At 43.2% G+C, this 26,264-nt stretch overlaps 2 protein-coding genes and 1 pseudogene across 2 annotated transcripts; 2 read left to right on the plus strand and 1 right to left on the minus strand.

The window, feature by feature from the left end:
- Positions 1–5,219: 5,219 nt before the first annotated feature.
- Positions 5,220–6,232, plus strand: LOC130137781 (zinc finger protein GIS3-like; annotated as a pseudogene).
- A 2,725-nt stretch (positions 6,233–8,957) lies between these two features.
- Positions 8,958–15,021, minus strand: LOC115664204 (cysteine--tRNA ligase 2, cytoplasmic-like). Its single transcript, XM_030586150.2, has 9 exons — positions 14,696–15,021; positions 13,873–13,936; positions 12,176–12,337; positions 10,912–11,082; positions 10,553–10,834; positions 10,322–10,447; positions 9,722–9,955; positions 9,477–9,593; positions 8,958–9,397 (listed from the first exon to the last, which is right to left on the minus strand). The coding sequence occupies exons 1-9, from the start codon at positions 14,863–14,865 to the stop codon at positions 9,167–9,169; spliced, it is 1,557 nt and encodes a 518-aa protein (XP_030442010.2). The 5' UTR covers positions 14,866–15,021; the 3' UTR covers positions 8,958–9,166.
- Positions 15,022–21,708: 6,687 nt separating this feature from the next.
- LOC115664203 (uncharacterized) lies at positions 21,709–23,694 on the plus strand. Its single transcript, XM_056310324.1, has 3 exons — positions 21,709–22,740; positions 22,855–22,932; positions 23,236–23,694. The coding sequence occupies exons 1-3, from the start codon at positions 21,892–21,894 to the stop codon at positions 23,239–23,241; spliced, it is 933 nt and encodes a 310-aa protein (XP_056166299.1). The 5' UTR covers positions 21,709–21,891; the 3' UTR covers positions 23,242–23,694.
- Positions 23,695–26,264: the final 2,570 nt, after the last annotated feature.

Here is a 26,264-nt window from a genome sequence, read left to right on the forward strand (position 1 = left end):
CTTTTCTTGCCTATGTTCACCTTGTTGGGCAGCCTTCGTGGAAGAGAAGAGTCGTGAGAACAGTTTATTGGTGTAATCTCTCCCAATGCTGCTCCCTAAATATACTGAGCATCTTCTAGTTTTAACTATACATATACAAGTTTTTATAACATGCTGGAACTTCACGGTGTACAGTACCGCTGGTTTTTTATTTTTAACTCGTGTCCGTGAAGTGTGAGATGCGTCGCATTCTAAAAGGGGCAAAATGCTCGTCGACAGAAAGTTGAGGATGATTTTTGTAGGTAATCATAATTTTCAGGTTCGCATAAGGCGAATCGAAGAAAGACACTGTGCGAGATTGGATTGCATTGCTGGTCCCGAAGCATATGAGCTCGTTGAGCTTTGAAGAGTCTAAATAAATGCTCGCCACATTCGTCCAATTATGTCACCAACTTCAAAAAGCTCTTCCTTTTTCATGAGCAAAGAGATCACTAAAGCATCGTGGTGGGTGCAAGTGGACCATTCAACCGTCGCCACTGGCTTCCAATGTTCCCCAGAGTGAGGAAAACATGAAGATTTATCAAAGATTCTTTGAAAAAAAAGGCATCGGATTCTCATAAAAGCAAAAGATTGTTAGGTTTAATTGGCCAAAAATAAAGTGTGATTTGTAAGCCTAATTCAATCAGCATAACGAATCAACATGTAAGGCACTCTCCATGGCCCACGTTTGGAAGTCCAAAGCATGGTCCCCGCGAAAGGGTCTACATTTCGAACCCTTAAGAACATAAACGTTAGGCAATATGAATTCGTGGGACTAATCGTTTTCCTCGAAAGTTTTGAGAAATGTCCCAACAGTATACATAGATACATCACTTGACACTTCTCATCGTGTATAAGTAGGACCCCACCCGTTAAACAGACAAGTAGAGACAAGTTAACAAGAGTGATGGACCAAATAAAGTACGAGAGGTGGTGTTAGTAATTGAATTTAACTATGACATGTGCATTTATATGATATAAAAAAAAAACCTGTGCTCTCCCCCCGAAAAAAAACTAAGCTATTAGGAAAAGCACGTAGATCCTCTACACCGTTGGACAATCCTCTTGATGTCCCGATAAATTTCAACTTGCTGATTTATGAAAAAATTAGGCTTTAATCGAGAGTTAAGATTTATCGGAAAAATGTATTAGTTAGAGAATCTTCTCCCTTAAAAAACAGGTCATGTCTTCCTATAATCACCTATATTGATGTTACCAACATGAATTATATCAGCCATGTGCAAACTTAACCAAAAAATGCGTGCGCGCACGAAAAAGAAACTCTAAAATCTAATCTTATCCAACCATCAATGTCCAACTCTCTATCTCTCTCTCTCTCAAATCTTATCCTATCCAACATGAATTATTACATCGTCACCTGTATATTATATCATTACGATATTAGCATCTTGAATAATGCCTATTCATCTAGAAACTGCAATGGATTGAACGTTGGGCATGACCAAGTAGCAGGCTAGTCTACCAAGTTATAGAGATGTCTATGGATAAGAAACCTCCAGCTGGTTATGGAAGTAACGATGATGGTTGATTTAATTAAGAGAAATCAAACTGTCGAGAAAGTACATAAGCTTTTCTATCCAAAGTTGGGTTTGAATATTTGGGGGAGGGCTTTCGACAAAACGCATAGTCACTCCAGAAAATAATGGGTAGACATGGTGGGTCATGGTTTTGGAGCTGTGATTAAGACTTACAAAAGAAGAAACGTTTCTAGCACATGCCCACTGTTTTTCTCATTAGGTTTTGTCATGCGGAAAGAATCGAATAGAGATCTCATGATTCTTGACATGTCTAGCTAAGCTAGCTATTGAAAAAACGGTACGTTGAATGTTCTATGAAAAAAGTTTCTCATAAAAAAAACATGTTATGTTGGCGGTTTCAAAAAAGCGATCATTTATTGCATGGGTGAATACATGCAATGTGGGGCGTTTGAAAATCTTGTTATATTGTGACATATCCTATATTTAAAAAAAAGGGAGGGGGCGAGAGGGAGAATACCTAAAAAACCCCTAACTATGCCCGCGTGACACGGAATTTCAAATTTTTTTTGTCTCACCAAAACCGAAAAATTTATCCACTATGACGTAAATACTTACGGTTTTTTTATGTCATGAAAAAATCCAAATTTATATATATGTGATATATATATATATATATATATATATATCATTGATTTCAATTCCAACCAGGGTATATTTGGTTTCTATGACACAAAAAAAAGAAGTTTGGGTACAATGAGTAAGCTTAGGGTTTTTAGTGACATAAAAAGAAGTTTAGTTTGGGGTTTTTGAGGTATTAACCTTAAACAAAAGGTTTTATATTCTTATATCGAGAAAATTATTTTCTTGCCGGAGGCAAATTTGACTAACAATAGTTTGGGATAATAAATCATGTGATTTTTGGTTAAGTGGAGTTGTGCAAAATTTAAACACCCGCCCACTCAAACCCACATTTAGATGATTCGAGGGGGATGTCTCTTCGCTTTTTGGAGAGAGAAACCACCCCCCCCACAACATTGAAAGTTTGAAACTGGAAAAGCCTGTAAGTTTCAACGTCAATCACGCAAGCGTACGTTAATCATTCATCATTTGGAAACACCTGACGATGGATTGGTTCACATTCATGTAATGTAATGTAATGTAATGTAGCGTGTGGCCCCTTTCAGACAAAGCTTTAAGTAAGCAGATTGGCCAAGCTTTTTCCGATATTGACTTTTGTTATAAAGGAGGGGCCATCATATCAGATGCTTGATAGGTGCGAGAGAAAGAGGGACAGAGTGAGAGAGAGATTGTGGGTCCTTTTCTTTCTATATGGAACAGGAGGATCTGAAGCTAGATTTGCAAGGCAAGGGTGATAATGACAGGTGGGTTACAGACAAGTTCGGGTCCTGAACAAAAGCTGTAGTTTAAAGACATGGACACGGATTGAGAGTGATCCTGAAGTGCTTGTGTGCATGGATGTTTTTGACTTTTTGGAGAAGAGAGTGGTGGTAGTTGGTGGTGTCGGCTCCTGGGATTATGCATCGACACAGAGAGAGAATATCTGTAGCAGGTGCAAGTAGCATCCAAGTTGGAAAAAAACTAGTTATGTGCTCATTTTGTTGAAACAATAGTGCGACCGAATCCAATCAAAATGACGCATGTATGTTCAAATTATGTTATCTTTCAAACTCGATTTGAATCTCATTACTTTTCGGTATTCAATTTGATTTATCCAAAATCATCATCTACTTTTGCATGTTGATTATCTTGCATTTTCCGTTTCTAATGCGGCCCTACTTTGTATAATGCAAATGACTAAAATACTCTCTTATAAAAAGAACCCCTAAAAACTTTACCTTTGAAAAGTCGGCAAACCCAACACCCTTATCCTAACTTAAATTTGCCCTCCACCCTCTGCCATGGCCAACCACCACCCTCATGCCTATAAATTGTAGCCACCAAGACATCACCGTTGCCGTCGCCACCTTCCGCTTTAGTGCCCCCTTCACACAAAGGCGAGGACCGCCCCAGCAAAAGGGGGTGGAAAGTATCATCTAAAGCCAGTTGAGCTTTTGTTCGGTTCACTAGTATGGATTCATTTCTTTAGGATATATATATATATATATATTTAGTTCACATCTTGTTGAAAGTTTCGTGTAGACAAGCTAGTCATCTAGATGATTGTCAAGCACTTCTTGAAAAACCCCATTCGGAATCGTAATCGGTCTTTTTAAATTCAAGTATAATTCGTTCCACCGAAACTTTGTAAAGCCATGAAAGTAACCCATTTCTTATTCCATCTTAAAGAAAGTCCCCATTCCCTTTCCATACCGGTTTTTCTCAACCAACTACACGAATTGTCAACCCTTATGAATCTCCCTTTACAGCCAGCAATCTGAGTGCAAGAAGCGTATCGATCGGTTCTTGAAGTTAAAGAGAGATAATGAAATAATTGTTGTCCATTCTTGACAAATGGGTGATGAGTTGGTCCACTAATTCAGTGGTCCGCCTGAATCTTTTTACGCTAACCAAATAGATCATTACACACTATATAATATTTATACTTTGATAAAGAAAGGTTTACGCCGGAAAGGTGACCAATTAATAGGAAAGGCTTGTGATATAAGCACAATCGAGGTACTTGCCAAGCTTTTTCCTCAAAAAAAGATACGGACTTAATTTGTAGTGGATAGACAGAACACAAAATGGAATCGAAAAGTTGATTTCGTGTGAATGGTTCGGATTACGATATTTCGTTGCAATAATTGCACGGCAGGCGATAACAGCGACCGCTATTGAAGATATTAAATAAAGTGACTCGCTCGATTAAGATACTGAGCAATTAACCTCGCACGAACGAAATCTAGCCATGTAGATGCCGGTCTTAACATAAAAATGACATTTTGACGAAACAAAAGGCACACAATTATTTGAAGCCCTCTTGGTCCGTAATCTAACAATTGGTTGATGAGGGGGGCTTGTAGCTAAAAATAAAAATATAAATTGGGTTTCTAAAGTTGAGATTTTTCATGATTGTGTAAGTTAATTTCTTAGATGGTTAAATATGAAAGATGTAGATCTGTCAAACGGTAGGGTTGGGTCGAAAATGGTCCAACTCAAATTGACCAGTCTAATTTGGTTTGACCTATTCCATGCAATGTAGATGTAGTGACCCACACCCGACCCAACCCTTACCTAACACATATCCAACCCGACCTGACCTAATACAGTGTAAATCTCCATATTTAACCAAAATTTAGAAAATTCATACTTAAACTGAGATAAGAGCGATGACCAAGTAAGCATGAGATCGAATGAGAGCGGGAGAGAGTCATCAAGGTGAATTTGGTCTAAATAAGGTGTAAACTTATTTAACGTCTTTAATATTCTTAATTTTATCATTCTAAACTCATTAAAAATTTATTTAGTGAATATAATTTAACTTATATAATAACTCAGCCCATTAAAACATGGGCAACGAAATAGACTTATGATCGATGCCGACAGATCTAGAAAAATGGGACAAATTTTGAAGGAGGGATCTATGTGTAAGTGGGTGTGATCTCGATAATTCCCTTGTTTTTGGCTATCCTGTCTCCTTTCAACTTCCGTGGCCATCTCTCTCTCTCTCTCTCTCTCTCTCTCTCAAACTGGTTAGTCAATGTCTTGTCTCATCCGGCGTTTGTATAAATAACCCTTCACATGCAGCTACTCTCTCTGAAACGCCACCATCCATCATCAAACCTCCTTTCAGTTTTCACACCACTGCATCTCTCTCTCTCTCTCTCTCTCTCTCTCTCTCTCTCTCTCTCTGCTTCTCCATGGCCGAACTAGACCACCTCAAAGCCAAACAGAATCACTACCCTGCGCGATTCAAGCTCTTCGGCTTCAACTTCGCCGAAGAAGACGAAGAAGAAGAACCCGAGCCGGCTGACCTAGACCCCGCGTCCATCAAAACAAGCCCTTCCCCGTCCGACGAATCCCCCGGCGTGTCCTCCTCCTCCGGCGAGCGGAAGTTCGAGTGCCAGTACTGCTGCAGGGAATTCGCCAACTCCCAGGCCCTGGGCGGCCACCAGAACGCCCACAAGAAGGAGCGCCAGCAGCTCAAGCGCGCCCAGCTGCAGGCCACCCGCCACGCCGCCCTCTACGCCCACAACCCCATCGTCTCCGCCTTCGCCCCGCCCCCGCACCTCCTCGCCGCCGCGCCCCCGCCGCCGTGGGTCTACGTGTCGAGGGCCGCCGCCCCTATCCACATCGCGCACGGCTGCGTCTTCGCCGGCCCCGGCGGGAGGGCGCCGGCGGCGGCGATGGCCCCGCACGGGGGCCCCGCGGCGGCGGAGCCCGGGCGCCGCCGGGCCGGGCGGTGTTTGACGGGCCTTCGCTGAGCAGGTTCTCGAGAGGGGACGGCGGGGCCGGCTTCGACGAAGGGTGGGGCCTGGACTTGCACCTGAGCATCGCGCCAGCCGCGCCGTAGAGATCGGCGGCTTCAAGGTTTCAAGCGGCTGGCTTAAAGGGGAGAGTCGGAGTGTTCGGTCACCGGCTCGGCGAAGTTTCACATCACGCGGCCGGCCGGCCGGTTCGGTTTGGATCCGGCTCGATCTTGGACACTCGGCCCGGTTCAGAAAGGGTCACGGACGAATTTGTATCGCTTAAATTTCTTTGCTCATGGATCCGTTTTGTATACCCTCTGAAGCAATATTCTCTTCGCAAGAGTAGTGATTTTTCTAACAAAAAAGGACATGTTGATCGTTTAGCCATATCGGATAATTTTACGGGCATCACGCCAATTTCCGAGTAAGGATGACATGCACATCTAGAAGCGAGTTGTTATTATATGATCGAACTTTTTATACGTGTCCGCCATCACGCGGTATTGAGTTTTAAAACTTTTCATACACTTGCCGAGTATCAAGGACAGCCATGACGATATATTTGTAGGAACTGGAACTGCTCTTATTCCCAGCGTTCCCCGACCATCCTAAGTTAGTTCATTTATTTCATATGGGCATTGCTTTTGTATACAGTTTTTCCTGAAAATGTGCTTCGGTCATAAAAATAATTTCCTAACATTATTAGAAACTTTAGAAACTTAATCGGTTGCTTTTCCTTCTGAAGTTGGAACTTCGAAAATTGAATTTTTTGTTTTTACATCATTGTAGGGATAAAAGTGAAGACGATTGTCCTTCTTTTCCATCCAGAAACGGTTTTTTTAGATCGTGATCAAACACATTTTTACTGTGTAGTGAAAACAGAAAATTAGACTCGTTTTCTTATATTTAAATAGGCCTTTAGCAGGTCGCTGGCGCGAGTCGCCCTTCCCCATCCTATTACAAAACCCAAGAAAAAAAAAATGCCCTTAAGTGATCTTTCTGTAATCATAAATTGGTTTGTGTGCCCTAAAAATTTTATTCAGTCATTGTCCTCAAAGATATTTTTTAGAATATTTTTTGTAAGAAATTATTGCGTGAATAAGTTGAATAAACTCAAATTTACCTGGTTCATTGAATCTACTAGGGTCCACTTAAGTTACATATATCTGATCAATCAGATTCAATGATTTATATAAGCACCGAGTGTACTGGATTCATCTGATAATATTTTGATTTTCATAGACATTAAAGAAGAGCCGAGATGCTTGTATCTTCGTTGACCGATGATGTGGGATGAATTGATCCACGAAGCCAAAATTGGACATGGGTGCTGCATTCTTGTTCAAACATTCAAGAAACATGCCAAACCATCTTTCATAGGTTGTTTGGTCAAATGAAGCTCTCGATAATTGGTGATGATGCAACCAAGAAGATCAAACTTGTCCCCGCCAATACAAATTCAAGTTTCAAATTCAACATTAAGCTTAAATTGCTGTAATTCTTTTGCACTGAATTTCATGCTCAAGTGGGTTCTTTCTTGGCAAGCTCTCAACTTGATTTGATTTAAGTGGCAGATGTCACCTTCCAATGACGTACTGTAGCCCGACATAAAACGTGCTTACTTTAAGGTTTTGACTGTCTTATTCATTCCATTAATCAAAATTGTCACCTGACCACTTATCAAACTCACGAATTTTTCGCACGCGAGCCCATTAGCTTCCTCGCCGTGTCACATTCATGGTAGGAAGTGATTCTAGTAGCAGAAGGTTATTTGTGTTAAAAGTACATTTGTTTCACCGAAAACTTTATGATAAAGAAAAATATTTTTCACGAGGAAAATGATTTTGTTCTCATGTGTTTGTTGATTTTGAGAAAATGATTTCCTTCTTATCGGAAGGGAAAGTCATATTTTCCGCAATCTAAACTTATTATTTTTAATCCATGAAAAGCGTTTTATGTACATCAATTAGATTTCTATCATCCAAATACTAGAAAGTCGGGAAATAATTTTCCCGAAATAATTTCTATTCAAACAGACGGGCCCTGAGTGTCTATCTCAACTCTTGAATATTAAGTGGCTTTTAAAAAGAAAGTTACTTTAATTATTACTGATACAAAGACCCATACACATATATCATGCTTTAGATTATAGCCAATGTTATTTTAGTCTTATTTGGAATTGAGAAATTATATCTAAAATCTCATCAGCAAATGGTATGAGGACTACTATTACTATTGGTATAAAAACAAAGCATAGGGTCGAAGCTTCATCATTCCAAAAGTACAGGGCCTAAAGAACAAACTGAACAGGTGAAAAGAAATTACGTAGAGTGTTATGAAATAGAAGAAGACTAGAATTCGTCGCTTGAAACAATCTGATGCAGTACAATATTCGGTTGTTTTCTCATTTGCAGCGACCTCGATCTGCAAATTCAGGCGCAGAACTTATGATTCTTCACATACCCTTCACATTCTACGACTTGGAGCCAGCTTATCGATACCGCAAAGTACTATGATGATGGGGTAATCAGTGAGAAACCAGAGCAGTACAAAGAACCGATAGACTTTGGAGCTGCTGATTATTCGCTATTGCATCTTGCTGTGTGTTGACTGATGGTGCCCATTCTCAGCTCATTCGGTCGAGGAACATTTACGAAATCCGTCTGGTTATAAAGTAATCAAAGAGGAAGAAAGTACTTAGTGCATGATGTGCTTAAAAATTACGGAGAAAAAGAGGCTTCAGACATCGGAAGAGATGACGGGCCTCCGCCGATGTCGCACTTGATCCGACTTTGATCCGCCGTTGTCGCACTTGATCCAACTTTGATCCGCCAATGTTGCACTTGATCCGACTTTGATCGTTGCATTCAAGCACACCGACGTTCCTGAAATGACTGGAAGACATCTTGATTCAACCATTTTCCATGCATTCCTCTGAAAATGCATCAACATCTGAACGACGACCAATAACTAGTCATCATTGACAAGCTTCCATACGAAAATCCTTTTCATCTAGGCAATAACTCGTGCACGAATCCTGAAGCTAAGGTTCGTGTTAATGCAGGCCACGTATGTCAAAAATGTTTCCTATTAATTGACAGGCAATACAGCCTCTAATGGGGCTGACATCGAATGTAGTGGTATGCCCCATATGTTGTTACAACTATCTGTCAGCTTGCTTTTTGGGTCTTACTTTATGAAAGATAAAAAGAATTTTGGAGCATCAGTCAACGTTTGGGCAAAATTTTGGAAAAAAATTGGATTTGGTGCTGTTTTTCATCAACTGGGCAATATCTCGTCCTGCTCAACAGGAACACACGGTCTCCAAATAGTTTCTGTTCCGACATCCATGAGCGCAATCCCCTTTGCAGTTAAGTCGGCCCTGATTCGATCACTTTTTGCAAAATCCTTCTCCCTTCTGGCTAAAATTCTTTCCTCAATCAGGCGTGATATTTGCTCTTCTGTCAAATCAGCCCGTATCAATGCCTTGCCTTTCAACTGCTGCAGAATCTACATTGAAGAAATTTCACATTTAAATCGAAATTGATCCAAGAAAAACTCAATAAGTATTCATAAGAACTTGCATCACCTCAGAATAAGTGAAAGGGGGCAGCAAACCCAGAATATCTAGAACACCCTTTACTTCTTTCTCTATCTCAGTAAGGGATTGAATTATTGCTGCTTGCCGTTGCTTCTGTTGCTTCTTCTGAAGTGCATTAGAGAACCAACCAATTTTAAAAGTTAGAGAAAGTAAAGCACAAAAGATACACAACAGAGAGAATGTTTGAAAAGGTGCAGCTTCTTTTATGAAAAAGAAACAGTACAACTAATTACCTTAAGGGTGTTCGCGTTATTGTTTATGAACTTCAAGGCATCCTGAAAAGCACCGGTCAGCACATGTGAAGTGTTCAAGTCATCGGTCATTTTGTCGTGAAAATCCTTCCGCAAGCCTTTGATGCATTTCTCGGCATCAGGAAGAACCCGGACTGTTTTGCCTTTTGGTTCTGTACCCTCGCTGGGAGTTGCCTCTCTGAATGACGACAGAGTATCTTCACAGTCTTGTAATGTCTAACATCGAGAAGACATCCCAAGTTAATTTTCTATAATTTTATATCAGATGGCAGACCATGTTTGCGTGCGTGTCACTCATACATATACATCCAACATAATCAAGGACGAGCAATTCAGAGTGACCCAGACTAGTGGCTGCTGGCAACTAGAGCTAGGCCAAAACCGTCCAAACAATTCATACAGGTAATTACAGAGACAATAGGAATGGTTTCTCTTCTAACAGCATCAAATCCCTAGCATTTCTAATTAGTTCAATCAAGCAAGCCCACTGTTCTACTAGTTCCACATGAGTCTGACACTAAGTATGAGTAAGCGGCCAGAAAGATGAGAAGTGATTCGCGGTTGACAAAACATGATTTATACCTGATATACATAATAAACAGCCTCCGATGCACCCTCCAACTGTAAGACTGAATAGTTGAGAGGAGATCTATAGTGTGCACTTATCAAGAAGTGTCTCAAAGCCAGTGGATGGTAGCGCTCTGTAATCTATAGTTATACAAATCGAGGAATTTTAGGCACCAGGAATGATGAGAGCTCAAGATAAATGTTAGCACATCAAGAAAGAAAGCAGAACAAATTTGCAAACACTACCTGACGGATCGTAAAAAAGTTACCCAGTGATTTTGACATTTTCTCATTGTTGTTGGTCACATGGCCATTATGCATCCAATAACTCACACAGCTCTCCTGGCATGCAGCCTGACTCTGGGCGATTTCATTCTCGTGATGGGGGAAGATCAAGTCAATTCCACCACCATGGATATCAAATTTAAAAGACAGATAATGAGCACTCATTGCACTGCATTCTATATGCCACCCTGGTCTGCCAAGACCCCACGGGCTCTCCCAGCTTGGCTCGCCAGGCTTTGCAGCCTACAATAACCGTTTACCGTCAGAGTTACATACCCAGATAAAATGAGAATTTACTGGTAGTACAATGCAATGCGCACCTTCCATAATGCGAAATCAGCAGGATTGCGCTTTCTAGAGTCCACCGCAACACGTTCACCTGCTCTGTGATTTTCTAGCTTCTGCCCCGACAGGCAGCCATAATTTGAGATCTTATCCACAGCAAAGAACACATCTCCATCCACTACATAAGCACAATCATTATTAATGATCTGCAAACAGCCATAAGGAATTTCATTAGTTAAAACTCTCCCTCATGATCCTAGCGACTTTTAAAATGCGAGGTGCCCAAGATGCTACATGTAAAACTAGAACTTTACAATAAATAAATAAATAAATATAAAAGAGACATAGGCAGACATTTTCATCTGGCTGTCACCTCTGAATACCTCATTACATGGGAATATACAGTCAAAAATTAAATGTATGAAAGTCAGTTGTTTCCTCTTCTAATTTATATAAAAAATTATTCCATAAAAAATGGCCCTTAAGCTTCTAATTTAGATTATTATTATAGCCTTCCAGCATATCGGTGACTCAAATTACCAAATCAGTGAAAGTATCTAGTTTTGAATATTCTTGTGAAATCATTCTCTTTTGGCAATGTACGAACACAACTTCTTTTTTTCTTGGAAGTACTTAACTTCAAATTGTTCCTCTTTATATGTGCATCCTTTCCGTGTGGAAAATAATAACATTTTAGAGAAAATTAAACTTATGCATATTGGTTACATATCTGCATATTCATGATTCAATTTACCTAATAACAACAAGAACATCTAATACAGTATCGAATAGCTCTGAAATCCTTGTCTTAGCCAACATCAACCAAATACCACTATTCTAACTTCAAATTCATCTCTCCTCGAATTTACATATGTTCATATAAAGGAACATATCTTCAAACTCAAGCCATACCTTAAGATACATGAGAGTAAATGAAAGATGGTAACATTTGTTCTAAGACAAATGGGAGAAGAAATTACCGAATCAAATGTGAACAACTAAACTTCAGAATTCTTCAGCGACATCATTTTTTCTCAGCAATAGCAGCCAAATTGGTAACACAATTATATAAAGAATTATTTCACATAATCTTACCTTCAGAAGTTCACCACAGAAACCAGAAAGTAAGGACATTTGCACTACAATATCAGAGAAATTATGAGGGAAATATAGAAAGGCTGTAAACTACATATTGTAGCAACAGCAGCTCCTTTCTACATACTCTAGCCTATGTTTATTCATGCTCTTATTGAACCCCTCTAAAATTAAAGCAGCAGATGTAGAGTTGAAACTAGAAACCTGGGTTATCATGTCCTTAATCTGTTCCATGTGATCAGAAACCCGTGGTTGGTGGGTAGGGAGGAGGCACTGCAGATCGGCCATGTCAATTAAATACTCTTGGCAAAAGCGGTTACTTAAATCCAAGGGATTCTCCCCGGTCTCATTTGCCCGCCGAATAATCTGCAGATATCCACATGTTAGCAATGTCCGACTAACCAATTCGGAAACACCAAGAACAATCCAGGTATCCTCAGCATCCACACAAAATGACGGAATCTCCAAAACAATGCATGAAAATTAGGAAAGTCTAACTTTAACCATAAAATGCCAGAATTTCATGATAACCACGGAATTAAGTAATAACTTGAACACTACACTTCAGTGAAATGGAAATGCTTCTCTCCAACATAAAAGAGCGCTACTTTCATTATTGGAAACTGCCAGAGTTAAATTGATGAAACAACATTCTTCTGAAGCTACTTTCAGCGACTGACACTTCAACAGGTGGCCACTCGTCAAACTTAAGAGAAGTAAATCCCCTTTACTTGTAAAATGGCGAAACGTTATGCAAGCGTTAGTAATGAAATTTGACTACCAATCTGAAGGATCATACTTACTTCCCGATAGCACGACAGATGTTCCTTCAAAATGTGCATAGCTCATATCACAAGATTTTAAAAGTATAAGAAATAAAGAAATGAATTCAGCTAGTTATCCAGTGTACCTAATCAGGTGAAGTTTCCTCGCCGTGATCTCATCGTTAAATTTCCAATATTCATATAGCAGTTCAGGAAATCAAAGTCACCTCGGAATTTAGAGTAGATCATAAAATCTAACAACAGCATTTGATGATGCACCAAACAGTTGTGTAATGTATAAGCTGCTAGTAAAATGAAGGAAAGAAAGAGAGAATCGAATAGCAACCACTACAACAAACCATAGTTCTACTGAGTTGAAAACCAATTAATTCTATATGACGTAATAATTACTTAACTCTCATGTCCATGTGTAGAAATGTCAAAATACCAAATTTTCCGGATTGAAAATTGCATTTCCACACCACGAAAATTTTAAAATAATTTTTGAATGGCTGATCATGATTTTCCCCTCACGCCTACTACTCTATTTGATACTTGATTTGTTCGACAGGTAATACTCCGAAGTTGGTCAAATACCGATATTGATATACTAAAAGTCAGATACTTTCACAAACCACGCTGTTCCTTTACATTGAACAGATGTGTCACTTTACACAATACGCAGGATATAATGTGTCCTCGATGAGAACCAAATCAAACTCTCAATTCTCCACAAGAACAATGTGCCACTCTGATTTTCCTGTGCAGAGCTAGGCAAGTAAAGCAGACAAAACTTTAGAATATATAGATGAACCTTTGATCTTCTGATAATAGCCTCTATCTTCTCATTACATAATAATTCCTGTGGCAACCAGTCAATTAGCTCCCTCACTTTTCAAATGAAATGTCTGTAGTCCAGAAGAAGATTTATATACATGCTTATGAGAATTACTTCAAAAATTCATGTCTGCATTTTTTTTTCACGTCAAAAAACATCGACAGAAAGACAAATAAAGTTAAGCATGATCACAGTACCATATCACAAGATCACGCATGAAGAATCTAATTCAACCAAAAACACAATGTACAGCCATGAAAGAGTTTACTTCTGATATTTACACGGGCCAACATTCAGACCTTGTCATCAACATCTGTAAAATTGCGTACATAGGTAACTTCATAGTCCAAGTGTAGGAGATATCTGCAAGAAATCATTTCAAACAATAGAAAGTTAATATTCACCAAAACCCTGCAAGAGACGGCATGTCATGCTACAAAAGTAAACCTGCTAGGTCATGAGTTCAGTCAGCAATTCTTCATTCAACGAGGAGAATCAACCAAGCATGACCTCCACCTGTACACAACTAATCTGATGTACGAGGTGGAGTTTACTTCAGATATAAAGAAACCTCCTTTCTTATTTCATCTTCTCCACAATCCTCAATAAGGCAACCGGTAAAGGAGAATAATTCACCACAACTCCGGTATATTCATTCACCCCAACCCTTTCCCCATACCAAAACAAAGTGAGATTTTTCAACAGCGTACTATCCTCGCGCTATCAACCATGCTAATTAAGCTTAACCATGTACCAGAATGCGACAGCTGAAATGATCCTTCGGCATTTGTTAGTGAAAAACTCTCCCCTTATTAAACTAGGATATTTGAGAACCTACATTAAATCTTTGAATCAAGATCTTCACTAAATAAACCCCACAAAAGGGTAGAACATACCAACAAAGACCCAATACACATAAATCTCTGGCTGCGAATTTCTCTTTTATGACACCCCCATCTTCTTGCTGCTTTAGTCGAAAAAATTCCACAACAAGCAAACTTCAATCAATTCCACGAGAGACCCAAATGGCAAGAGATGGCTGTCAATCCAATAAATTGCGCGACATGCACGAACCCTACAACACATCCGACCGACAACAAATCGGAGAGACCAGCGGTTTACCTGTAGAGGACGTCGAAGGCGACGGCGGCGCGGGCGTGGCCGAGGTGGCTGAAATCGTAGGACGTGACGCCGCACACGTACATGCCCACCTTGCCCTCCATCGCCGGCTGGAACACCTCCTTCTGCTGCGTCATCGAGTTGTACACCCTGAGCTCCTTCCTGTCGGCCATCGCTGAGCGCACCTCTCCTCGATCTCTTCCCCCCTGGTTTCTGATCGCTTGCCGAACCGGAGAGCTCCGATCGCAACCAGATGACCAGTCCGGCGACCGCCGAATTCGAGGCGGAGGGTAGGGTTTTGGCTGACTATACTGCGTCGCTCAGAAAAGGGGGACATCGATTCCGCCGGGTCGGAGGTCGAGAAAATATTCAGTGGTTTGCACGCGCCACGTCAACGGCTGACGTGGCACGCATATTTTACTCTCATCCACTAATAAATGGACACATGGCTGCTGATGTGTATTAAAAAAATGATGTGAAATTTCTTCTTTTTCTTCCTTCTTCAACAACGCACTCCTTCTTCATCTGGGTTTCCATGGACGGCGGCGGCCGGTACGGACGGCCGCTCATCCACTGGCGATGGCGGCACGACTTCCCGTCACAGATCTGAAGACGCGCAGGAGGGGTGGCGATGGGCGGTGGCTCGTCCAGAAATCGCGCGGAGATCGACCATGGACGAGCGTTTTGTCTTCCTCTGTTCATCCACGAACGAACTCCAGATCTGGAGCAATAGGTGGCCGAACTTTAAAACTAGGGCCAAATGACTCAAGGCACCATCCATGGCCGCGAGAGAACACCAGATTTGAAGCCATGACTTGAGCAGGTTGGGTGGCCATGGACGGTGGCTCGTCCATAAATCGCGCGGAGGTCGGCCATGGACGAGCGCTTCTTCTTCCTCTGTTCATTCACCAACGAAATCCAAATCTGGAGCAGTAGGCATCTTGAAACACAAATCAAGAAAACCCCACGCAGTTCACAGAACTTCATTCCCAGAACTTCATCCTGTCGGTAGGGTCAAATGACTCGAGCCACCGTCCATGGCCGCGAGGTTTTTGAAAGAACGCCAGATTTGGCCGCGGAGGTCGTCGCTCAGATCTGTGGACGAGAGGCCGTCCATGGCCGACCGCTACTCTGCATCTCCATATCTGTGGACGAGCGCTCGCGGCCAAGACTTAGCCGCCGGGACAATGGAGAGGGTGGACGCGGAGGTTGGCCTAGATGCGGTGATCGACCGTCGCTCAACAGCCAGATCTGGTTTGCTGCTTAACAGCTTTCAGCTCGAGTCTTGGCTCGTCCATGGTTGCCGGCGACAAGCTCAACAACTTTGCCGCGGACGGTGGTGGCCACGGTGGGGCGATGGCTCAAGGATGGTGGCGGCGGCGGCTTGGCGGTGGAGGTAGCCAAGCCCAGCGGAGCGCAGGTTGAAGGAGTTCTGAAGAAGGAAGAAAAAAAAGAAATTCCACGTCATTTTTTTAATACACATCAGCAGCCATGTGTTCATTTGTTAGTGGATGAGAGTAAACTATGCACGCCACGTCAGCCATTGATGTGGCACGTGCAAACCACTGACTATTTCCTGGTTTGCTAGAGTAACGAATGGGGCAAGGAACGATCGTGCGCGTGCGGATGTACCTGAGCCTCGTGCCTTAACGATCGCGATCGTGCGATGGCGTCAGATTCAGCTTCGTCATCGAGACAGCAGTAATCGACGGCCCATATAATGGGCAAGAGAATGGGCCAGGGATATTGGGCCTTTCTTTTGGGCTTTTGCATGTTCGTCTGCCTTCGGCCTTTTAGATTTTTCCCATTTTCGGTTTGTTGAAACTAGATTGATGAGATTCACGAATATACGAGAAGGCCCACAAATCTATAGCCATTTCGTCGCACAAACTGGGCATTAGTAATATCAATTATACCACTGTCCCCTGCGAACCTGATCATGGGCATGGCGATCACCGGCGCGCTCAGATCAGCTCAAGTCAATAAGGTCAAAGCATAAATCAGGTCAATCTAACAAATTAGGCATTAGTAATATCTGGATACCACTTTCGCCTGCGAACCTAACCAGGGGCATGGCAACCACTAACGCGCTCAGGTTAGCTCATCGAGTCAATAAGGTCAAGAGCATAAATTAGGCCAATCTAGTGAACAATTTTCGTTTAAGGGACTTGAGCCCAGCCACATATGCATGCTTGGCCCCTCCCAAGTTTCACTTTTTTTCAGGGCGAAAAATCGATTTATGGACGCGGGCTCGGGTGCTGGGACATAGGGCACGGGCACTAAGGGTTCGGGCCCGGCCTCGATGGACCCGGGCATGGCACCGCGAGCCCGGGCCTGGGTATTAGGGTCCCAAGCCCGACCTCCATAGACCCAGGTCGGGCCTCGATGGACTTGTGCCGAGGCGTTAGAGACTTTGTCCTAGCTTTGATGGATCCAGGCCCGACCTTGATGGACCCAGCCTAAGCACCGGAGACTCGAGAACTAGTGTTGGGATTCTCGTGTTTAAACATAGATTTCGGGTCCAAGCGTCAATACCTAGATAATTTTCTGGAAAATGTTTTCCGACTTTTTCAAGGAGAAGATAATTTTCCTGAATTTAAGCATAAGTTTATCGCTGACCAAGAAAATATTTTTCGTTGACTCATTTTTTTAGGTGAGCCGAACGCTGAAAAATAAGGAAAATGTTTTCCCAAAAAATGAGCGGAGCATACGTATATACAAGACTTCATAATGTAGCCACATCACAATACAATTACAATTCGATTACAACAACATCAAATGGTTTTAAATATGAAAGGTTTGTGGAAAGGACTTTCAGCCTCAACACATGGCCCAAACCACGTCAAATCTCAATTTTTTTTTTTTTGCCCTCAAAAAATCATCAACTTTCACCATCGATCCAAATCTGGCCTCTTGCCATCCAATATTGCTACACTGGCAATCCCACGTGTACAATAAATCCACGTCACCTGCTGACATGGATTAAAAGCACCAACTTTCGCTATTCATCTTCTTGGTGACCAATTCAAGGCACAACTCCATTGTTCATCTTTTTCTTCGCCTTCTTTGCAGATTCAAGGGCCCAACTTTCACTATTCACCTTCTTCCCATGATCTCACTCGGCTACAGCTTCACCGGTGCTCACCCATCGCCACTCAGACCTCCGACAACCCCTCTGCACCTCAGCTCCTCGTCATCACAAGGGTGTCGCGGGACTCCGGCGACCATAGATTTGGGGTCGCCCAAAGCTCTCGAGACTCATCTCCGTCCTCGTGGATTATTGAATTCAACACCTGCAAGAATGACACCAACCCTTCCAAATACTCCAACTTCTTCGAAATGTCAAGCAACGACCTGCATTTCATGCACTGCACGTACTCACCAACCACGTACACCTTGGACACGACACGACTGTGATGGACAAAAATCCTGAAGCACAATCGGACGACTGGACGCCAAACCCTCACATTATTGCTCATTCAACAACCTCTCATTATCGTAAACCACTATTGGATTGGGGATTCGAATCGACGACCCATTAGAACACTCAATTTCGAGTTCGAAAAGAGCCTGGAGCATCAAGATTTAGTTGTGGAGCCTGTTGATCGCATTTGGCAAGCCCAAAATTACCGAGTCGGGATTCCTTGAGCTGAACCTGCGTAGCTGATGGCTCCAATCCTCGCCGTGGAGCTTGTGAGGGACACAATCAAAGGATCCCTGATTGATGAGCGGGCGGCGGAGGTCAACCGCACGGGAAGGAGCTCGACTTGACAGTCGCAGAGCTCGCCTGAGATCCGGACGGCCATGGAACGATGAGGTTAGGGTCGGCCACGGTGGCAGCCATGGAGTTGCTTCACTGCCAGATCTGGAGCTCCTCCATCTCGAGATTGACTCGACCTCAGAGGAGCTCCATGGCTACATCTGGAGCTCGAATTGATCGTCATTGAGTTCGTTGTTGAGATCTGGATAGGGATAGCCATGGACACGGTGAGGTGGGGACAACCATGGAGCTCGACTCGACAGCCATGGAGTTGGTCGGGCGGCTGTCGTGGGTGGAGTTGGACCAGATCCGTTGAGGTGTTGCACGGCGACGTTGGGGCAATGAATAGCCGACATGGATTCATCGCTGATATAGAATTGTCACCTCAGATATCTAACGGTGACTTTGGGTGGCTGGTCAACGGAGGCCAGATTTAGACAAGAAGTGAAAGTTGTTGATTTTTTAAGATACAAAAAAAAAGTTGACCACCCGCCTGGGTGGCGCTGCTGGAGCGCGCACTCTTCCTCTCTGCAAAAGATTGAGTGTTCGAATCCGGGTGCCGTGGGTGACTTAACCGGTGCACGTGTGTGGTGGGTAGTACGTGTCGCCCCAGGGTTTACCTCCTACCATTTGTCGGTCCGTGCGGGGGTTCCCTGGGTCATCAAAAAAAAAAAAAAGTTGAGATCAAAATTGGGACACGGCTTAAAATTGGTGCTTTTTTAAGGAATTGGCCCATTTGGGAGAGTATTTCGAAAGGCTCTTATGTCAAAGTTGAGGTACTTAGTAAATACAATCCCAAAAGCCTTGAGCCACAGTTTAGAGTTTCTAAAGCACTTTAGTCTAATACAACTCCCACCCAACATTACTTATCAACATTTCGAAATGCTATTTTTAGTGGTTAATAACCCTTTCCTTCTAACTTTGCCCTTATTTAATTATTCAAATTCCAATTTTACCCTCACCTTCACTTTATTATGTAGATCTAACCAGCATCACACGGTATCGGCAACGAGCTTCGTATTTGACCAACGTCACCTCAAATTCAACATCGATGGCCCTTACTCGAGGTCAATGGACCTCGAGTCGCCTCGCCTAGAATTCGGCGACCTCAATATCCCCTCGCTTAGGGTCGCAACCTTGGTGGCACCTAGGGTGCTTGGGGTCGCACAATCTCGTGCGACCTGCCCTTAAGCTGGTGTCGCCTATATTGTCCTTCATCACCTGAGCTTCTCCATTCTTTTTTTTTTAGGTATAAGTATATCACAAGTCCTAAAATTTATCACGAAAGTGCAATTAAGTTATAAAACTCGTCGTGAAAGTGCAACCGGATCCTAAAACTCTCAAAAAGTGCAATCGAGTCCTTATACTTGTCAAATTTGTCTAATCAAGTCATTCCGTTTATTGCACTTTTTGAAAATTTTAAGACTCAATTGCACTTTCGTGACAAGTTTTTGAACTTGATTGCATTTTTTTTAAAATTTTATGACTCGATTGCACTTTCGTCATAAGTTTTAGGTTTTTATTAACATTTTTTGATAGTTTTAAGACTCGATTACACTTTCGTGACAAGTTTTAGAACTTCCAATACACTTATCCATTCTTCTTTTCTATTATTATTTCAATAATTACTTCAAAGAAAGCTCTTAGGTCCGAAACAAATAGTGGCTTTTTTCGTTAAAAAAAAACCATCGCGTCTATACTCTTTTTACATTTATGCGAAGGCTTCGAGCAAAAACTCTCGCAAGCCCATTAGCCCCCACCCCCCCTCCCAACCCCCAAAGCCAACAATGCCTTCCTGGGCGGGACCCAAAAATAGAAAAATTCCTTCTGCTGTTCAACTCTCAAGCTTGCTCGTTTTGACCAATTCGATCCCCCCACCCGCGGCCGAACATTTTATGAGAAATTCTAATTTTCTTTTAAATCATACGCCGCGGGCTCAAGGAATAACTATTAGGCACGATCCGCGGCCCAATTGGCCCAAACCTTCCCATTGACCGATTCTAACTTCCAATTGAAAGTATGTGATTTCTAGCAAAAAGAAGAAAAGAGATAAAGTTTGTGACTTTCATCGTCTTTCCGAAGTTGACATTGCGACACAGTAAAATCACATATCCAAGGATATTCTCCCATCTTACACTGTAACATGTGTATTTCAAAATCGGAAAGGAAAGGAACTGTTGCATTTCAAAAAATTTAAAAAATTACACTCGGATTTACGTATATGTATATATATATATATATATATTGAAATATTTATAGTGTTTTGTGTTAAATATTGTCGGATTTGAGAAAAGAAAGAAGAAAGTCCTACAAAATAGACACCGAAAGTAAATCAAATGGTTGCAATAGAAAATATTATTCAAACGCTCTCTTAACAAAAAGTTGGGTGGATCTGATTTGTGCTCTTTAAAACTTAATGATTTTCCAATCGGGTTATTCACTTATGAGTTGATCACTCGACGCACTAAATTTTCCTTTTCAAAATTTCCCGTGAAAATACCGACATTGGGCCCATGTGTCGATCGGGCAATAAGCCGGTATGTTGAAAGTAGCCGCCACTTTGACCATGTTAGGTAGTTCATTGAAAAAATTGATTGAATTCCGATCGAACTAAAAGAATAGCAGATTAAGTGATTAAAATCAATTGATTACAAAAATTCATGAAATTTCAGTTGCCACGAGTGGATTTCCCAAAAAAATGAAACTCGATGTGGCGAAGTAACAACGTCGCACAAGAAATTTTGGACGATCTCAATTACGTTGGCCAAAAAGAAGAATCGGGAAAGGATTCAATAAATGGCCGGAAAAAGAAAAAGAAAAACTGGAAAAGGATTGAATCTCTGGGGGAAAACAAGGGAAAAATGATTTAAGTGAAAATTCGACGGCTCTCAAAGGGCATCTCCACTGTCCGCCCTCCCATCCGACGGTGGTTATGCCAACCCTCTCTTCAAAAAACAGCGACATTTTATCACCCCGGGAAATCCGAAAAAAAAAAGAAATTTAAAAAAAAAAACAGAAAAAAAGAGGAAAACGAAACACAACAAACGCTGCTCGCGCCACACCACGACCCCCCCCCTCCCCCCGGCGCAACTTAGCACCCGCCGCAACCCCCAGTGACCACAAAAAAAAGAAAAAGAAATTCGAAAAGAAAAAAATAGGGAGGTGAAAAAAAAAAAAAGGAAAAAAGAGAAGAAAAAACACGCCCATCCCGAACGTTAGAACCGCTTCTCCTCACTTCGTATATAAACTCCCGTTTCCCGGCGACGCTCCGAGACGCGAGAGCGACGAGAGAGAGAGAAGAGAGAGACCTAATCCTCCTTCGCGAGAGAGGAAAAAAGACACGATTTTCCCGAGAAAATCCGAGGCCGGAGATTGCCCCGCCCTCCGATCGGAGCTGTCCATCGCTCCGGCTTCCCTGCGAGTCGGCCCCCGCACGGTGATGGTGTGCAGGGGCGGCGAGTTCGCCGGCGAGAGAGAACGAGCCCGTGCTCCCATGGCGATGGGCTCCGAGAGATCGAAGCCGCTCCACAATTTCACCCTCCCGCGCCTCCGCTGGGGCGGCCAGCGCTACATGCGGTGTATGAAGGTGGCCGCCGCCGCCGACTCCTCCTCCGCGGCCGCCGCCGACGACGATCGCCGATCCCCCGCCGCCAGATCTCACCCCCCCTTCCGGCGGAGGGAGCCGGACTTCGAGCGGCGGAGATGTTTCGCGCGGGAATCGGACCGGGGGAGGAGGGGTGGCGGGATCGTCGGTGCCGCCGACGACGAGGACGACGAGGGCGGCGGCGGCGACTGCGGGATCGAGGCGGTGAGGCAGAAGCTGATGTTTGATCTGCGAGCCGAGACGGACAAGATGAAGGACGAGCTGCTGAGGGAGGAGGTGGAATCGGTGGCCGCCGCGGCCGCCGCTGCGGCAGAGGAGGCCGAGGCTGAGTCCGGGGCTGCTGCAGCAGTGGCGGCGGAGGAGTCGAGGCCGTGGAATCTGAGGACGAGGAGGGCGGCGTGCAAGGCTCCGATCGTCGGCGCCGGCGCCGGCGGGGGGAGAGTTAACAGCTCTCCGTCGAGGACCGAAGACGCCGCCGGCGCCGGCGGAAACGACCCGAAGTCGTCGCCTAGGGTCCTGAGAGGTAACGGCGGCGGCAGCGCGACGCAGAAGACGGAGGAGAGAGCGAAGTTCGCGGTGGCGCTGAAGCGGAAGGAGATTGAGGAGGACTTCATGGCGATGGTGGGGCACCGACCGCCCCGCCGGTTCAAGAAGCGGCCCAAAAATGTACAGAAGCAATTGGATGTAAGCGAACGCGTAATTCTCCGAGTATTCTCCTTCTGAAAATCATCGAACGTCGCGTTGGTTTGACTTCTGGGTTCTGATCTTCTCCGGTTGTCTTGCGTTGCTTTCTCGCAGCTGCTCTTCCCGGGGCTGTGGTTGACGGAGATCTCGGTGGACACTTACAAGGTCGACGAGAATCCTGAAAACGGCAAGGTAATATTGCCCCCGGCCCCGCCCCCCCCCGCCCCCCCACCACCCATGCCCATTCATTTGATTAGCGAGCGGATCTTCTGATTACTTCGTTTCTGCAAAAAGATCTCATCGAGGATCGAAAAAAACATAGCTTTTGTTGGATACACGCCACTCATTAACTCAATATCTTATATTTATCTGCTTGAAAGAAAGCAGTTTGGTCTTCTCAGTTTCTGTTCTTCATCATCGTGTGATTGATGCCTAGTCGTATACATTGATCGTGAGCTTCGAATTACATCAATGTTCGGTTCTTTTTCTCTGCAGAGGTAATACAGGGTTGACCTTTCGAATCGGAAAACTTGATGTTCAAAGGTCTGTGCTTGCTGACTGCTGGTGACATTCGGGGGCTCCCTGCGTATTGGTTCAGACTACCTCTCTGAATTTGAAATGTAAAAAAGATATGGAGCTTCCCTGCTTTTTTAGATCAGTCTTTTCCTCCTTTTTTCTTTTTCCTTCTTGTTCTTTCTGAAATAGCTAATTTTGATGAGGTAGGTAGGTTCTATTTATATCTCTATCCATTTATCACAATAAGCTTCTACAAAGTGGGAACACCGTTGAATGTTGTTAATCCAGAAAGAACCTTTGAGAAATGAATTGTTACTGTTGCTGATCAAGAGGCATTGGCTGCAATGCACTGGCTCTCATTTCTCTTTCCAGTAACTTCTTGTTGGGAAACTAAATACAAGCATCATTTAAAAAGGGTATCTGAGCCTCGTGATTCCATGTTGTTTGCTGCTGCTTTTGAATATCATTCCCGTGCCTTCAGTTTATACGAATTGAGTGCAAAACCTGGAACACTGCATGTTGTTCGCGAGACTAACGTAACGCACCAGAGTTCGATTTTGCTCGATATTTGTTCCACCCGGAGAACTTTGGTTTCATCTAATCTTTCTTTCATGGCAACAAGCCATGAGTCTTGACGTGGTACAGCTGGTCAGTTTATTGCGACTCTCTGATCATGCATGCTGGTTCATTTCATAAAGCTCGATCGAACTGTTTCCATTTTCCGCCCGCTTGGTCTCTGAGTCGGTTTCGAGCATTCGACATATATTTCTGTTGGAACCTGGGTATCCAATCTCTGGCCTCATCTTTCTGGCTCGGCGGCAAACACCAGGGCGTATTACTTCCGGTATGTTTCAGCAACTCCCTTTGTCCGGCCGATTTTGAACCTTTAAGTGGCCGCTATCACGTCTTCTTGAAAAGGTTCCCCCTACTTTCCTATACCCAAAATTTCAGTTAAAGGAATCCGATGTGGACTTTGAAGGTGAAGTAAATATAGCCTTTTTTGGGATTCGTCCGTCGTCTTTAACTCTCTATTGGGGGAACGAGGATTGCATAAGGAAACATCAAGTCAAAGTCAGACTGATATAAAATATATATATATATATATGTATATAACAGAAAGAGCTGCTAAAGGTGGAGGATGGATGGTCTGTTTGCTCCTCTCCTTGCTTCTCGCGCCATGACTCTGTTTCCATCTCTTTATATGTCATGCACCGATCGAACTTTAACTTGACATGGGGGTGGTCCATAGAGTCCACGCGGTGGAGTTCCGTGTACAGATATATAGCTGAGAGAAAGAAGACAAAGTGGCTCCTCAGTTCAGGACCATCTGGGGACCCAAGGCGATGCAATGAATCCTTGCTGTCCGCTTTGTAACATCCTCGGTTGAGAGATATGTTTTATGTTTCTCTAGATATCCTCTACCTATTACATTCTCGACAGGGAATGACACTCGTGTCTTCGCCGCGTAATAGAAGCTACGGCTTTCTCCCATAAAAACCAAACAGGTTAAAAAAAAAGGAACCCCCAAAAAAGAAGAAGAAAAAAAGCGTTTTTTTTTTGCGCCTGCGCTATATTTGATTCTGAGTTCGAAGGAGGGGGGGGTAAAGGTGGCGACTCTCCATCATGATTTGACCTTTGAATTGCGGAGTGCTTTGATGGCCATTTCTGGGCATTAGTTTATTCCCCCCCCCAATCGGGAACTGCCACGTGGATTGCTCGGTCAGCATGCTGACCGCATTCCCCAATTCCTCCCCCCGGTGGAGTCCACGCGTTCAATCATATGCCACGGCCCCTCCCCCCCCCCCCACCCCCCCTCTATGTGAGAAGGAATCTTCTCTTTTGTTTGGGCTGAGGTTCAGTCGGCTCGAGGGAAAGTCCTTTTCTGTCAAAATGAGAATTTTCCCAAGTCCCTAACGATCGCATTCCCTTTTCCTTTTATCTTAACATCAGCGTAGCGATAATAAAGAGAGGAAAAAATTCAAAATAAAGATCCGAAATACTCTCATTTTTTTAAATAAGGATTCGAAGTGGACTTTATGTTAAGGAAGGGTCTGGAGTACCCTTATTTTCTCAAATAAGTACCTAAAGTGGCTATAACAGTTTCAAATAAATGCCTCACCCTGTCGTTTCGCTGGCCATCCAAATTTTCCCACCAACCAAGGGCATTTTTGTCCAAAAATAATTTTAATTAAATTAGATAAAAAAATTTAAAAAAAAGTTTTTTTTTAAGAAAAAGAAAAACAGGGGGCTGGCCAACCAGCCCTCCCCGCCTGTGGCCACCGCCCCATCACTGGTGGGGCGGCGGCGATGGCCGGCGGGGTCGCCGGCATCTCAGCAATGGGGGGGTTGCCGGCCATCACTGTCGCCCCATCGCTGCTGCTGCCAGCCCTTCCCCTTGTTTTTTTCTTTTTTCTTTTTTTGATTTTTGAGTTTGTTTTTTATGGAAAAAAACAGAAAAGGAAAAAAAAGAAAGAAAAAAAGGAAAAAAATTAAAAGACAAAAATGCTCTTGACTATGGTGAGATCAGGCTCCCTTTTGAGACTAAGATAACCACTTCGTACCTTTATTTGAGATAAGGTTCATTTCAGGCCCTTATTTGAAAAAATGAGGGCACTTCATGTCCTTATTTGACACACGGTTTACTTCAAGCCCTTATTTGAGAAAATGAGAGTATTTCAGGTCTTTATTTGAAATTTTCTCTAAAGAGAGCATTTTGGAAAGGAGAGAATTTCAAATTAAATATAAAAAGTCACGCTTTCTCGACGTGTATCTTTACGCTATGTATAATTGAAACGATTGAATATACCCTTTTCTTGAAAAATGGAAGCCAAAAAGGCTATAACCTTAAGTCACCCACGGACGGCCATATCAATCGATATGGCGGCTCTGAACAAAAAGAAAAATCGATATGGCGGCGAGGTCTGTCCCCGATGGCGAGTGGCTCGAGAGCAACGGCGGGGAGGATGCTACAGTGGCAAAGCTCCGGATTAAGATTAGGATGTTGGTTG

The sequence above is a fragment of the Syzygium oleosum genome, unplaced genomic scaffold, assembly GCF_021117445.2.
Source record: "Syzygium oleosum isolate NSW1041296 unplaced genomic scaffold, Sole_v2.1 Sole_v2.03, whole genome shotgun sequence".
Classification (NCBI taxonomy): domain Eukaryota; kingdom Viridiplantae; phylum Streptophyta; class Magnoliopsida; order Myrtales; family Myrtaceae; genus Syzygium; species Syzygium oleosum.